Genomic DNA, 16,380 nt, shown 5'->3' on the forward strand with positions numbered 1-16,380 from the left:
CCATAATACATTTTATTTTACGTTTTATTTACTAAACATGTTTAGTTTTGTACCACCTGCGCGAATTATAGGAGGTATTTCATTGTTTATACGCCTAAAAAGAACGGCCCATTGACATTTTATTTAACATTTTTTTAATACCGTCAAACAAGCTAACTTTGCCTCCAGGGTAATCGCCCCAACGTGATATCAAATATTGGGGTAATTTTTACCAATATGGTATCCCCACGTTTATGACGTCATCTATGTCTATCCCTTACGGGCGCACGCGAATAGCTGGTCTATGTAATGCTAGGTCTATGGGTGAGATCGAGAGATAATGCAAACTTGCGAGCCTTTCTCCCAGCATGGTCAGTAAACTGGTATGGGCACAACCACTCCTCATGGTGGGCATTGAAGTCCCCCAGAAAAACCAACTGTGCTCGCGGGTATCGTTGCTGTGCGCTATGTATGTATGGAGACTATATAAAGGAGCCAAATCTCTATGTATGAAAAGTGTCCATTAAAAAAACAGTAATTAGGCGGCGCCACCATACACCGAAATACTACCAAAACCAACCTACGTAATTTCGTCGGGTTATTTGTTGCCTTATATGGTTCATGTTATACTCATGTCCCAGAGCCTAACTAGCGCCACCGGAGAGATTAGGAACTATTATTTAAAGCTGAAAGCGGTCACTTTTGTAACAATTCTGCCATAAGAGATTGCGATCCTTTCTATACCATCCATACATAGAAATTTGGCTCCTTTATATAGTCTCCATGCAGCCCTCGATCACACAAGACAAGGGAACTTCAAACCATAACAAATAAAAACTCAGCACGTTTTCCAACAATTTTTCAGGAATAGCAACAATATAATTAAAATAAAGCAAGATGACCGCTGAAATTCGGCGAAATATTTCAACTTAAATAATACGACTATGTCAAGTTGTTACAGTTGACACCTGCCTGTCAAATAACGAACATATAGTTGGTCAAGCAAATCTTGTCAGTAAATAAGAACAAAAAACTACACTCATCCCCTTCTTCTGGGCGCCTGACTCTCTCTGTCTACGCCCGAAATGAGACAGTCCTTTGACAAACTATATATTTTTATTTGGCTGGATTAAAAGACCACCAAAAACCACCATTTGACATTTTCCGCAGTTCATCTTATGACAATACTGAAAAAAAAAACGAAAGAGCTTGCGATTGTTGTCTCACTCACTCATAGACAAAAAGTAATAGCGTGATGTGAATACGATATCTTGTAACAAGCTCTTATTTTTGCCCGGTAGACCTGTCTCATTTCAAACATAGACAGAATCATAGTTTTTTTTGTTCTTATTTACTGACAAGATTTGCTTGACCAACTATATGTTCGTTATTTGACAGGCAGGTGTCAACTGTAACAACTTGACATAGTCGTATTATTTCAGTTGAAATATTTCGCCGAATTTCAGCGGTCATCTTGCTTTATTTTAATTATATTGTTGCTATTCCTGAAAAATTGTTGGAAAACGTGCCGTGTTTGTTGTTGTCAAAGGACCGTCTCATTTCAAACATAGACAGAGATAATCATACTATTTTTGTCTTACACTAGTACTAGCACCCAAAAAAAAATGTTTTGGCTCTTATTTACTGCCAATTTGGTTTGACCAACTATAAATTGGGATCAAAAAAATATTGCGTACAACGGAAGTTATACGTCAAAATGAAATGACAGTAATGACATTGACATGACAGCTTGACAGCATGCCATGCCCATGCGCAAATTCGTAAACAAACTTTCAAGAGCATGGTTAGGTTATTAATGTTATTATTGTATTAAATTAATTTAAAGTATGGGTCTTACGAAGCAATATCTACGTTATGCGCCCAGCGGCACCTTTAACATAATCGCCAGTGCCGACTGTAATTGTACACACGTGTCTTTAAATGGAGTAAGCGGACGATATGTAGCAGTGGGTGCATGTGAGCATGTTATTATTTGGGACATGAGACTTGGAGAAAAGGTAAGGTGGACTATTTAACTCAATTTGTAATTAAGCTTAACATCTGACGTTACAAGGACTTTAAACTAGGTAAAATTTCAGTTTTAAACTAGGTATGTGTAATTTTTACTTTGTAGGCACAAGTGCTCTCTGGCGAAAATGTAGTGGTGTCTCAGATCGCAGCGAGCCCGACGGGCAACCATATGGCGGTAGGCTACGTGGACGGCAACATCAGCGTGTTCGAGCTCGTGAACAACGAGATTGTGTGCCAGTTTGCTGGACACAAGTCTGCCATTACATGCTTGCAGTATGATGAACAGGGACACCGGCTGGTGTCTGGATCTAAAGTAAAGTAGTACATATTTAGTTAATTATAAAATCAGCCAATCTCCTGAACTAAACTATAATTTGTGTAAGAGAAAAGGTTGTTCTAACAAAGTTTTTCCCTAACAACTTCTGATATTAAGTTCTTACATTAACATTAAGTATACCTATATAATTTTTTTACTATAAAAAAAATTGGAACACCTTTTCAATATTTGTTTTTGCTTATACAGGATACTGAAGTAATTCTTTGGGATGTAGTATCAGAAACTGGTATAGCGAGATTCAGTGGCCACAAGGGTGCTATAACTAGTGTTCTATTCATCAACGGGAAGAACTGCATTGTGAGCTCATCCAAGGACACCTTTGTCAAGTTCTGGGATATTGAAACTAAACACTGCTTCAAGACTTTAGGAGGACATCAAATGGAGGTATATATAAATATAAAAAATATAGGCTAAATCAGCAGGCAAGACTTTTATTGGGGAAGTGGGCACACGTTTGAGAGAGAGTGGTCATGACCCTCGCTCTGGGTCTGTGAATTTTGTGAATAGCTTGTGTTTGTTAGGTTTTAGTTTAGGTTAATATTTTTGTAATTTTTGTAAATAGATTTTAATATTTTCAAATTGTATTTCTATTATAGGCTTCTTTACATTTACAGGCTAAATTAATTTTTACTATTTAATCTTAAAATAGTCTTGTGGAGCTCTGGTAGTGGGAGGGCATCAAACATATCCATTGAGTAAGCTGAAGCTTATTTAGCTTGGTTGGTAGAACTCTTAAGCCTTTATAAGGCAGAAGGAATATATTTCCCACCTGATTTTGAACTTTATTTCAATTGTATAGGATTCAATTCTGTATAATTTCTGACACTCTTATGCCTTATAAAGGATTAAGATTAGGTACTCATGTAACTTTTTATTTTAACATCTTCTACTTTGTTTTGCTAACATAGAAACTTAGGTTCATTAATCATCAAAAATTCATTATTATTAATATAAAATTTATTTCACACCTTAAAGTTACATGGGGCATTTTTGAGCCTCAGTGACTTTTCCATACTTCAAAATCTATAGATAGAGCGTTGATTTATAGTGGGGTCCACCTAGAGCGAGCATACGCGCGAGGCAATTTCTTCGCGCACAGAACGGCCAGTTTAGACGTGCCTCGCGCGCGCCGCCTCGGCCGAGGCACGTCTACACTGGCCGTTTTGTGCGCGATGAAATTGTCTCGCGCGTATGGTCGCTCTGTGTGCCCAGCTTATAACATTTCTCAATTAATAATTCCTAGGTGTGGTCTGCTGCTTTAATGAAAGAGGAGCGATACCTGGTGACAGGCAGCATGGATCAGGAATTAAGGGTTTGGAAGCTCAATTGGACATCTGATGTTAAGGAGGAGGACAAGCTTATCAGGCAGCTGGAGATTGTCAAGTTGGAGGAAACTGACAACTTAGAAGATAGCTCAGTAAGTAATTCTACATAATAAATATAAAACTTTAAATGTGAAAGTAACTGTTTGTTTATCTGTTACGTTTTTACAGCTGAACTATTAAACAGAACTTAATGAATTTAGGCATGTGGATATATGTCTAGATCAGCATTTTCCAAACTATAGTGGTGGGTCACGAGTGAATATTATATGAAAATATGCCAAATGGTGAAATTGTTCAGCTGAGTTGCAGCCCGTAAACTTTGGGAACCTCTAGTCTACGTACTGTTTTAGGGTTCCGTACCCAAAGGGTAAAAGCGGGACCCTATTACTAAGCTGGGCGCTGTCTGTCTGTCTGTCCATCTGTCACCAGGCTGTATCTCATGAACAGTTTAAATTTTCACAGATGATGTATTTCTGTTGCCGCTATAACAACAAATACTAAAAACAGAATAAAATAAATATTTAAGTGGGGCTCCCATACAAGAAACATGATTTTTTTGCCGTTTTTTGCGTAATGGTACGGAACCCTTCGTGTGCGAGTCCGACTCGCACTTGGCCGGTTTTTTGCACTGATTTCACAGTAATTTGATTTAGAAATATTATTACTTATTAATCTTATTATTTATTTTAGGTATTACAATGTCACCAAGTGGGCACACTAATGCGCGGCGGTAAAGGTCGTGTCGTAGGCCTCACTACTGATCTTGGTCAGAGCATATTGGCGTGTTACGGAACCGATTCCCTGTTGGAAATATTCTCGTTTTGTACGGACGAAGAGGCTAAGCAAAGGATGAGTAAAAGGATAAAAAAGCAAAGGAAAAAGTTAACGTGAGTGTTCTGTTTATATGTTCGGTATTAAAGCATATTTTCGGTATAAGAGAAAACTAAACTTATTTTTATACAGCTTGAAAAGCGTGTCCCTAAAGTTGCAAAGAAATTTAACGCACATCTTGAGTTGTTTTTCCACACTAGCTGGTAAAATAAGATTTTTCACGTTGACTTTATAGACCAACGCTAATCCTTTGATTGAACGCCACGCTTATTATATACAACGCGCCATTCGTTAACCTTGCCGTAAAGCACGTAGGTTAATATTAAACTTTAACCATGCGCGTCTGTGGCGGTCAAAGGACACTAAACAAACTCAAATAATATCATAATCACAATAATTTTTTTAGAAAACAAAAGGAAGCCGGTGAAGTGGATGCCGACGCACCCGAAGTACCGGAGCTCCTGTCGCTAACCGACGAAGTGCGGCGACTTACTTCCATCAAGCTGGGCGCGAAGCTAAAGTCCAACACGTTACTTCTAGGCGTTACCGGGGAACTGCGTGTCGGTGTGTCGCTCGCCGACAACTCTGTTGAGCTGCACAGTCTGAAGCCAGATGAGGACGAAGGTAAAGATAAGATAGTAAACGCTAGGCCTATGCCTCCTGATATGTTCCATCGTCGACACAGTCTACTGCCTATTCTTAAACCATATTGAAACCATAGGGAACAAACTCCCAGAAGACGTAGTTTCAGCACAAAATGTGAACCAGTTTAAAAATAAATTAGACAAGCATAACACTACATCTAATACTCGTTCATGATAACTACATATCTTTATGATTACTGGATACAGGCCATATCAGTTGCCATAACTGCCTGCCTGCTTATTAAATAATAAATAAATAAATATTGCGACGAAATAAGGTCTACCATACTTTGACAACATTTCTAAAATTTTATGATCGAAAAAAATGCTACCTGTATGTATGACGACTGTTATTAAAATTTCTCCATATGCTTCCAGGTAAACCACGAAAAAGTGTAAACCTCAAGTATTGCGTCATTACCTCATTACAGTGGTTGAAAAGTTAAAACCATTTTACTGATTTTACTTTAATTGTCTTCATTTAAGAATATTTTGTTGACTCGCGGTTTTAAATCAGATCAAATAACCATGCCAAGGGGCTGTTTATGTTTTATGTAAGACAATTTAGGGGTCCGACGACGACGAGTTTGACCAAGGCTTTTTTTTCTAACAACTATGGATAACAATGAGGCTCTAGACCGACATACAGTAAGATGGTCTGCGGCTGATCTACCTCATAAACGGCTTTCGAGCCCCTTGACTAATCCCTAAATTTACTAATACCAAGCACATTGTTTTAGTGAAATGTCTCAAACAGATAAGAATGCCCGGACATCAGAAGGAGCCGCGATGCGTGGCCATCAGCTCTGATAACTTAGCTGTTCTGTCCGCGTCAGCAGATTCTATCAAATTGTGGAACAGGTATGTCTTCTCATTATTTTCCTTTTCTCATGCTCAAACCCAATGATCTTTCATTCAAAATTCACCGTTCGGTTTGTCTAGGTTATTCGATTGAGGCACAAAATATGACCCTGAATGACGAAAAGTTGGAAGTGGCGTCTCATTCTTTAGGGTTACCTATTCTCTTAAAAGTACCTGAAACATTGTATTCTCTAAAGAGCAGCTGTTGAGCTACTTTTAAGAGATCACCCCGCAAACTGAGTGGAACATTAATTTTTGTCAGGCCAAACCAATCCTGCCTTCGCACCATCCCCTTAACATCAGGACGACCAACGAGCCTCATGTTCCTGCCGGGCGACCGGCACGCCGCGGCGGGCTGCGCAGACGGCTCCCTGCTTATACTTGACGTAGGCGCGGGAGCGGTCATAGAGACTGTTCCTGCGCACCAGGGCGAGTGTTCTAGCATTGCCATGACGCCTGACTCGGTATGAACCCTACTCCCATCGTGTTAGAGTCGATTATAGAACTACTCTGTGCTCATAGTAGAGGTAGGTGCGGGAGCGGTCATAGAGACTGTTTCTGCGCACCAGGGCGAGTGCTCCAACCTCGCCATGACGGCTGACTCGGTATGAACCCTACTCCCATCGTGTTAGAGTCGATTATAGAACTACTCTGTGCTCATAGTAGAGGTAGGTGCGGGAGCGGTCATAGAGACTGTTCCTGCGCACCAGGGCGAGTGTTCTAGCATTGCCATGACGCCTGACTCGGTATGAACCCTACTCCCATCGTGTTAGAGTCGATTATAGAACTACTCTGTGCTCATAGTAGAGGTAGGTGCGGGAGCGGTCATAGAGACTGTTTCTGCGCACCAGGGCGAGTGCTCTAGCCTCGCCATGACGGCTGACTCGGTATGAACTCTACTACCATCGTGTTAAGGCTGGCGTCCACGACTCGCAGAGGCGAATCGAATCGCAATAATTCGCCTCATAATAGAAGTAGGTGCGGGAGCGGTCTTAAAGACTGTTTCTGCGCACCAGGGCGAGTGCTCCAGCATCACCATGACGCCTGGCTCGGTATGAACTCTAATACTATCGTATTAGAGTCGATTATAGAACGGCTCTCTGCTCGTATTAGAAGTAGGTGCGGAAGCGGTCATAGAGACTGTAGCCGCGCTCCAAGGCGAGTGCTCCAGTATTGCCATGACGCCCGACTCGGTATGAACCCTACAACCATCGTGTTAGAGTCGAATATCGGACGGCTCCCTCCCCATGCCAGACGTAAGTCAAATGTTACGAGTGTTCTGTAACTCCTCTGAAATTAAGCAGTAATGAATCAATAAAGCAATATCGTCCTTTTTCAGAGAGGCTGTGTTTCCGGCGGCGCCGACAAGACAGTGAAGTTTTGGCAGTTTGAGCTCATACCGGATCCCACGGGGGAGTCTAAAGCAAAGGTATGTAATAAAATTTATTGTTTTGATTAATAAACTTTATATTTAAGTACCTAGACGATAAAATTCTATTTTGGTATAAACAATGCGTTTATTTCAGTAGGATTGTTAATTATTTAAAGTTGGTGGAAATTATAAATTGCATTTAGTACTTACGATATACATAAGGTATTTAAATTTCAGGTTCTTTCTTTACTCCACACAAGAACACTGGAACTGGAGGAGGCGGTGACGGCCGTCAAGATCAGTCCAAACTACAAGTTCATTGCGGTGGCGCTCATGGATTCTACTGTTAAAATATTCTTTGTTGATACATTTAAGGTACGTTTAAGACATCTCATACAACTGTAGGTTCTTTTTATATTGATATATCTGACGAATACTGTATAGTTCTGTGGTCTGTAATAATACAAACCCGGGCCGGACCGGGACCGGGACCGGGTATAAACCCGTGTTAAAAAATATGAGTTATGCACGATTTTTGGGGAAAAGGTTTTCTTGTTAGAACATTGATCGCGATGTCATACAAATCATCGATTACCCATAAAGTGATCTCAAACCACCTAAAAATTATATTTTAAACATTATTTAACATATTTAATACGTCGCAGAGGTGTAGTCTAAGAAAAAATAGTGTTTTCGAGTTCGACAGCTGAACTAGATGGCGCTGTACGACGCTATTTGTTTTGTGGTAACTGATTATGAAACGTCAATTATTGACAACCAGAAAGGTGTCGTACAGCGACAGCTACTTCAGGTGTCTTTCAAAGCTCTAATTTTGTTAGATTTTATAACTTCTCTACTATTAATAACTGTACACTTTCGTTCTAGTTCTACCTACAACTGTACGGCCACAAGCTGCCAGTCCACGCCCTGGACATCAGCTACGACTCCAACATCATCGCCACCGGCTCCTCCGACAGAAACGTCAAGATCTGGGGCATGGACTTTGGCGACTGCCACAAGTCCATCTTTGCCCATAACGACTCTGTGACGTCACTCCAGTTCGTTCCGAGCACGCATTATTTCTTCACTGCGTCTAAAGATGGGAAGGTCAAGCAATGGGATGCGGATACGTATGACAACATCATCACACTTCAAGTGAGTATTTTGTTCTATGTTACACTAATGTCGTTATTCATTTACAACAGTCAAATCTAACAAGCTGTTGATAATCGTTTGTCCCTATCTGTCATTTCGACATGATTTGTTTGTTAGAAAGAGATAACTTTTAACAGGGGTTTGCTAAGTTTTATGAATAAGAGGGTTAGACATTAGAGATTACCACTTGTAGCTATGTCCACACACTGTCCACAGTGCCTTTTTTGGTTAAAATTAAATAGGGACAGTATGGCCGTCGAATATTAAAAGGCAGACTTCGGTGAACAAACTGTCCTAAGAAGACTGCCTTTTAGCATCCGACGGCAGCATAGCGCTCGTTAGGCATAACCGTGACGTATTCCTTCTTTTTAGTTGAATAGCGCGCCCTGTGATGTTTGCGTTCCCGCACTCAGTGGATATCGGTTCAACAAAGCTGTCAACATGAATTGGATGATTAATATGGACAATTAGTTACATGTGTCTTCTGGACTTCTGGATGTTTTTAAAGCTTTATAGAAACGTGGTTTGACGTCATTGGCTCGCAAAAGTTGAACCTAACTTGTTTATTGTACAGGGTCACGCAGGCTCATGCCACGCGCTGGCCGTAGGCGCGGGCGGCTTGCACGTCGCCTCGTGCGGCTCGGAGAACGCCTTGCGGCTGTACACGCGCACCGACGAGCCGCTAGTGCTGGGCGACACCGACGAGGCGGAGGAGGGGCTCGCCACCGGCGAAACACATGTACGTACACCTCTCATCCTTTACGAAACAACAACACCTGCCATAGCTCACCTAACTCACCTTATCAAATGCTCCCGCTATGTTCATAAAAGAAGTGTAAGAAGGCCACCATTTTTAATTTTTTTATTTAGTGGGCAAAACTTAAATATAGGTTTTCAGATTTGATAGCTAACTTTGATCGGTAATTATTTCAGGATAATAATAATAATTATCTATACGAATGTTTTTTTTCTTTGCAGGCACCTGTTCCTGGTTTGCCGGGCCTCACGATGCCAACCAAAAAAACGATAGGAGCTGAAAAGGCTGTAAGTACCTACTGAAAATATAATCTATTTTAAATAACTTACGAATACAAGTATTTTTATTTATCATCACCTCATGCGTGTGCTCCAGGCGGACTCGATAATGGAGTGCCTGTCCATCGGCGCCGCTTACAAGAAGGAACGCAGTGAAGGCCGCGGGCAGCCGGTGCAGCCGCCGCTACTCATGGCCGCGTACAACTGCGACAACGAGCAGGACTTCCTATTAGAGACTCTAAAGAAGATACGAGCCAGGTACAACACCATTTACGTTATAAGGCGTCCGCACCGCCGCGCGAGTGCACGGAGCCGGTCAGGTAGCGGCGCTCATAGAATATAATAGAATATATTTTATTTGTAGTAATTGTACATCATCATGTCATATTCAAAAACCCTACCTACATTACCTATTATTTTCGCTATTGCCTTGTTTTTATTGGCTTACACGTTATTCAATGCTCATGTTATATGAATCACTAATATGGCGCGCTAACTACGCCTAACCTGATACTTTCTCGTCTATTCACGTCCATCATCACTTATACCGTTCATCCCCTTCCGCCACTATATTCTATCAATGACTGGTAAATAGTTACATGACTATATAAAGTTCAAAAGTTTCAATTCCCACCTCACCTTAACATAACATTAGCTATATTTTCTCATGTTACAGTGACTTGGAAGAAGCCCTCCTGCTGCTACCGTTCAATACTGCGTGCGACATCGTGCGAATGTTGCCCAGCATGCTCGAGCGCGGCGCCAACACCGAGCTTCTATGCCGTACAGCTATATTCCTTCTTAAGGTAAGTACGCGACTAGGGAATGCAATACCGGAATACCAGGATCCCGAAATACCGGGATCCCGCATGCAATTTGCGGGATTAATCCCGCGCTTAAATTAAGCGGGATCCCGCGGGATTTGCGGGATTGAGGAGCGACGTGGTTCTTACGTGTTACTTAGTACAAGTAACACGTCTCCTAGTGCTGAAAGTTCTTTACGGACCCTAGATGCATCTGTGGAGGAAGGGGGAAGGGACAAGGAAGAGAATTTCGCCCGAATATGTAAATTTTTTGCTATATTGTGAATAGCTTTTGCCCGCGACTTCGTCTGCGTGGACTTAGTAAGCCCAGATAGAGTAAGAATAGCGCATGGAGAAAGTCTTATAGCAATCATTCAATTTGAGCATAATATGCACACAAATATTAGGCAACTCATTTATTATCTCAATTCCACCATGATTCCACCCCGCTTTCCACCCTCTTAAGGGATGATTTTCGGGATAAAAACTATCCTATGTCCTTCCCCGGGACTCAAACTATCTCTACGCCAAATTTCAACTAAATCGGTTCAGGGGTTTAAGCGTGAAGAGGTAACACACAGACAGACAGACTTTCGCTTTTATAATATTAATAATATTAGTATGGATTGAGTAATATTTGTTTTGATTAAATATTCAAAAATAAACATTTATTTATATGAATAAATATTTTTGCATTGAATAAATATTATGTACTGTTAAGTATGTTGGAAACGGTGTATAAAAAGTTTCCAAGTACTGGCAGTACAGCAACAGTACCTACTAGGAAATTTACGCTTTGTTTAAAAGTATTTTTTTAAAGGCGGAAGATTCGCAGAGTTAGCACTCAATGCTAAATTCAAGTTGTGTCAAACAATAACAAAACTATGGGGCGTACTTTATACCAGTAATATCTAATAATTTTTCTTTAAGAAGTTAAATAAAGAATTTTTCATCTCACTTGCTCGTAAAAGTGTTACGTGCATAGTACACACGTAGGCGATGCGGTCCGTAAATTTCGACCTCTGGTTGTAGTGTATTTTTACGTCACACTTGGTAGGTGATGCGGTCCGTAAATCCTAAATTTGGACCTAGGGCTGTAATATACGTACCGAAATTAAGCAGAAGTTTTATTTTTTCCGTCTTTTTTTCTCACAAGTGTGATGAGACTTGTGAGGAACATTTGGCGTGCCAAGGTACAGGAATTACGAAATCGTGTTATTAAGCCTTCAGTTCACACTCGTTCGTACATTTTTGTTTACCGCCCATAATACACAATGTACTATTTATAAATTTTGTTTACTTTTGTTTTAAACCAATTAGTACCAATTCGTAAAATTGTATAGTAACTTGCGGGATCCCGCAAATACCGGGATCCCGCGGGACTGAGACTGACAATCCCGCTATACCGGGATTGAATTCCTCATGCGGGATTGCATTCCCTATACGCGACAATCGCGAAATAACACTAGTTGTATCTCCTTTAAAAAAATCGTATGCAATTAGCTATAAAAACTATTGATTTCTTTTTGAATTTACCCCTAGCTTTCCACCTAATCTAAAGTTCCAAATTAAATCCAAAATGTAAATATTTGTGATGATTTATTTGGCTGGCAAATACCATGCCTTTGAATGCGCTAACGATATCGTGTAGGTATGTACTAACACTGATGTCTTCGAGTGGAGGGAGGCTCTTGAGCTCGAGACAAAATCGGCTGGTCGTCGTCTCGGACTAGGAATCTCACGTGTTACCGAGTTAAGATTGCCACCTAATATTTATATTTGTTATTCCAAGGTTCACCACGCGCCGCTAAAGGCCCACCAGGCGTTGCTCAAGCCGCTTATACAGATACAAGCTAAGGCACTCATGCGACTGTCAGAGATGCGGGTAAGTTGTCTATTGATGCTATCCTTTCCAAAGAGAATTGAGTGTATAGCTTAATTTTATAGTCACAATAAATTTACTGCCATCTTTCGACACAGGATTAAAACTTTTAGAACGCCATTTGACTTTGATCCTTGTTCTTTCACTGATATGTGTTTAAATTGTTAAAAATCAAACGGTGTCGCCATCTACACGAGTATAGGTCAAAGGTATGGCGCTACTTTTCTTGATTTTTTGAAGCACGTTTTTTTCTTGGACTTTATTTATCTTTTACACTTCATAGATCTTTGCTTTTATGAAAGTTAGAAAATTCCTTTTTTTTTTACCTGTCTGTTATTAACAGTGATCGGACAAATCATCGCAAAACCATCAAAAATCATTTATATCTCAAAATAGCACAAGATTTATTAAACTCGTATTATTTCCAGATTATACTCAAAACTGCAGTTCAAAATTGTTAATTTTTTTAATCCTGTTCCATACCATATTAATTTTTGCGATAATTTGTCCTAACTATGGGTATTAAAAATTAACACGATGTTTAACTTCAATATATTGAATCCTCGCTAAATTACTTAGGTAGATATAGGTGGTTACAATATCATTCAAAGATCAACCCTATAAAGGTAACACAAAGGCCGTGCCAGGATAAGCTAAGTGATTCTGCCCCCCTTAAGTTTGGGCTTGTAATTTTTATAGATTGTGTGGCTCTACATTAGTCATGCCAAATTTGAGCACCCTAAACGTTATAGTTTTTGTTTAAAAAAAAAAAAACGAATTTTTTTTTTTCTTTGTTTTTTTTTTCTAGTCAACCAATTTTAACGAGGTTGGCCCATATTGTACATTTAATAAAGATGATTAAATGACCATATTTATATTTTTATTATCTCATAGAAAAAGAAAGAAATAAATCCAATTAAACTTTTTTTATTTTATTTTCTTTCACTTTCACGTTAGAGACCACTCCAATTTTTTCACTGGTAATACACCCACTAACGTCCTATAATATGTATTTTTTTCAAAATTTTGGCTGAGGGAGAACATGGAGATATCTTTACTTGAAATGCTTTACATACATTTCCTAGAACCGCTATAATTCAAATCGGAATGATTACAACCTTTTTAGAAAAACGTACATGTTCCATATGAAATACTGGCCACTTACATTTCAACTTTTTTTTAAAGTAAAAAAATAATAAAAAACAACGTTTCGCAGCAAAAAGAACTCCTTTCGATTGTCGTGCGTTAAAATTAAGTTGAAATGTAAGTGGCCAGTATTTCATATGCAACATGTACGTTCCTCTAAAAAGGTTGTAATAGCGGTTCTACGAAATGTATGTAAAGCATTTCATGTCAAGATATCTCCCTCAGCAAAAATGTTGATCCCCGTGGTCCCCGAAGCTCCAATTTTATGACACGCAAACAGGAATCCCTGAAATGGTAGGTGTCAAATTTTATTACTGTCACTATTGTGTAAACCCCATTTAAGACCTAAAATCTGTTTTTGCAGTCACATTTTTAAGTCCTAAATATTTTTCCTTCATTTATTTTAGTAAACTTGTATTGCATAGCACTCGTGTACGCTGTATTGATTTTTCTTTCATAAAACAAGTGTAAACAGGTTGCGAAGGGCAAGAGGAGTCTACCGATACGTCATTTAAAAAAATCCGTCCAGTATCCTGAGCTACAGGGTGTACTGATTATCAGTATTTAAACCCATAACCCTACTTTCTGTTTAAGTCGCAGTCGAGTAAAATGTTGATATTGGGGTATAACGTGTACAAATGTGTACAAATGTATAGACAAAAGTGGAATTCATATTCCTACAAGTTTCCTATTAAGAGAATATCCCCTGAAAGGGTATAAGCGCTAAATCTGGATTCAGCTATTATTTTCTATAACAAGATGAATTTTTTCCGCAAAGATATCTAGGACTTTTTTGTGTAGAATTTTATAAGCTTTAATGTTACCTTCGCCATATTTTCATAGAGAACGTATATTTAGAGTAAAACGCAAATTTCTCCAGGATGGTACACATTTTCCAAGATGGCTGCGATTCCTCGAGGTCCCCAAATGTCAAATAGTGTGGACATGAAAAAGAGACCTTTAATTAACATACATACCAAATTTCATATTTTTGGAAGGATTTCGAGGTTAGACTTAATCCGATTGTGCTATAGCTTATCCTGGCACGGCCTTTAAATCTCAATGCTAGAAATTTCAGAAAGTTTAGTTTTGTTTGTAGTTTGTAGTATGTGACAAGTCTGTGAAACAATAGGTACCTTAGGTATCTTCAACGAATAAAACGAAAGCTGAACATAAAAGTCGTCTGGTTAATCATGATCACTGAAATATAAAAAAACCGGCCAAGTGCGAATCGGACCCGCGCACGACGGGTTCCGTATCATTACGCAAAAAAATCACGTTTGTTGTATGGGAGCCCCACTTAAATATTTATTTTATTCTGTTTTTAGTATTTGTTGTTATAGCGGCAACAGAAATACATCATCTATGAAAACTTCAACTGTCTAGCTATCACGGTTGATGAGATACAGCCTGGTGACAGACGGACAGACAGACAGACAGCGGAGTCTTAGTAATAGGGACCCGTTTTTACCCTTTGGGTACGGAACCCAAAAAAATACCATTGTTAATTGGATAATATTTGACCTCTGCCATTTTTCCCAGGACATGGTTGGATACAACGTGCACGCGCTGCAATGGATGCGCCGCGAGGCGGAGGCGGCAGACGCCGAGCAGCTGTTCCGCGAGGCGACCGACGCGCGCCGCGGCAAGGAGCGCCGCCGCCGCGCGAGGCAGGCGCTCAAACGGCCCATCGTTACTGTTACTTGAATATATTCATATTCCTACTATTGCTGTGTTTTATTAGAGCTGTTATTGGATGATGATGTGTTGTACTTACAATGAGAATGTTTTCATGTTATCGCAGGATATAACGGATGCGAAGCGGAGGCGCCCGGCAGATCGTTACTGTTACTTTAATAAATTCCTCCCAGTTATTGCTGTGTTTTATTAGAGAGCCTGGATCATGATAAATGCTGTACCTACGCTGGAAATGTTTTCATGCTATCGTGGATTTAACATGGTAGAATACAACGTGCACTATAATGGATGCGACTCGGGGGTATATTCCCATTTGTCCCCATCTCGCGTGACTGCCGCCATACATGGTGTGGGGACAGATGGAAATGATTCATATGAGTGCACCTATTCCCATTTGTACTCTGCGGGGACAAATGGGATTACACCGACGTGAAGCCAGGCCTATGGAACTCTCCGCGCGAGCTCGGATTTATACCTACGAACCTCTTCCCCATCACGGTAGAAAAGCAAGCCAGTTGGTTGCCACATACGCTCAAGCACGCACTTCGCGTCGCCGCGCGCTCGAATATGCCAAAAAGTATGCGAAAGAAAATTGTACCTATTGATTGATACAATTTGTATGAAAATTGTATAGGTCCTCCTATACAGTTTAGTAAGTTTTCCTCGATTTGTGGATTTTCTAGCTGTTCTTTTTTTTTGGTCCCATACAAGCTTTTGATCCTGGATAGGCATAGAATTGATTGGCATAAAAAAAAGTTTGCCAAAAATGGCCTTTTTTTCGCATCCTGTATGTTTTTTCCTAAACGCCAATCTTCATTAATTTGAAATTGAGGAAAGGTCTTCTAAGACCATTTTCGCGTAGCAGCACGGGATCTGGTAGCTGCCCTCACTGTAACCCACTAAGAAAATCCACCCTGTAGAATCCAGAGCAAAGCGAAGAACTCCAGAATATAATGTCAAGCTTAGCAGGGCTCAAACATGAATTCTTAAGCGTGGCAAGCAAGGTGTAAGAACAGCCCCACCTAAAATAAAAAAACCGGACAAGTGCGAGTCGGACTCGCCCACCGAAGGTTCCGTACTTTTTAGTATTTGTTGTTATAGCGGCAACAGAAATACATCATCTGTGAAAATTTCAACTGTCTAGCTATCACGGTTCATGAGATACAGCCTGGTGACAGACAGACAGACGGACAGCGGAGTCTTAGTAATAGGGTCCCGTTTTTACCCTTTGGGTACGGAACCCTAAAAAGTACTAACTGCATTTTACAACTGCTAGAAATA

General features: G+C 40.0%; 1 protein-coding gene across 1 annotated transcript; it reads left to right on the forward strand.

Annotated features, from left to right (window-relative positions):
- The first annotated feature begins 1,752 nt into the window (after nt 1-1,752).
- Nucleotides 1,753-15,133, forward strand: LOC134744262 (WD repeat-containing protein 3). The gene is made up of 17 exons (XM_063678010.1): nt 1,753-1,997; nt 2,114-2,323; nt 2,534-2,731; nt 3,591-3,764; nt 4,363-4,559; nt 4,910-5,127; nt 5,888-6,008; nt 6,271-6,472; nt 7,348-7,437; nt 7,618-7,755; nt 8,266-8,535; nt 9,110-9,274; nt 9,514-9,579; nt 9,668-9,828; nt 10,247-10,376; nt 12,166-12,258; nt 14,944-15,133. Exons 1-17 carry the CDS (start codon nt 1,827-1,829, stop codon nt 15,106-15,108), a joined length of 2,769 nt encoding a protein of 922 aa, XP_063534080.1. The 5' UTR covers nt 1,753-1,826; the 3' UTR covers nt 15,109-15,133.
- Nucleotides 15,134-16,380: the final 1,247 nt, after the last annotated feature.

This window comes from Cydia strobilella, chromosome 9 (genome assembly GCF_947568885.1).
Source record: "Cydia strobilella chromosome 9, ilCydStro3.1, whole genome shotgun sequence".
NCBI lineage: Eukaryota > Metazoa > Arthropoda > Insecta > Lepidoptera > Tortricidae > Cydia > Cydia strobilella.

Excerpts from the sequence above, each read along its gene's own strand:
- LOC134744262 (XM_063678010.1), top strand. The coding sequence starts at position 1,827 with ATGGGTCTTACGAAGCAATATCTACGTTATGCGCCCAGCGGCACCTTT. Across the intron at positions 2,732-3,590 it reads TAGGAGGACATCAAATGGAG|GTGTGGTCTGCTGCTTTAAT; the intron begins GTATATATAAAT and ends AATAATTCCTAG. Across the intron at positions 6,009-6,270 it reads TCTATCAAATTGTGGAACAG|GCCAAACCAATCCTGCCTTC; the intron begins GTATGTCTTCTC and ends AATTTTTGTCAG.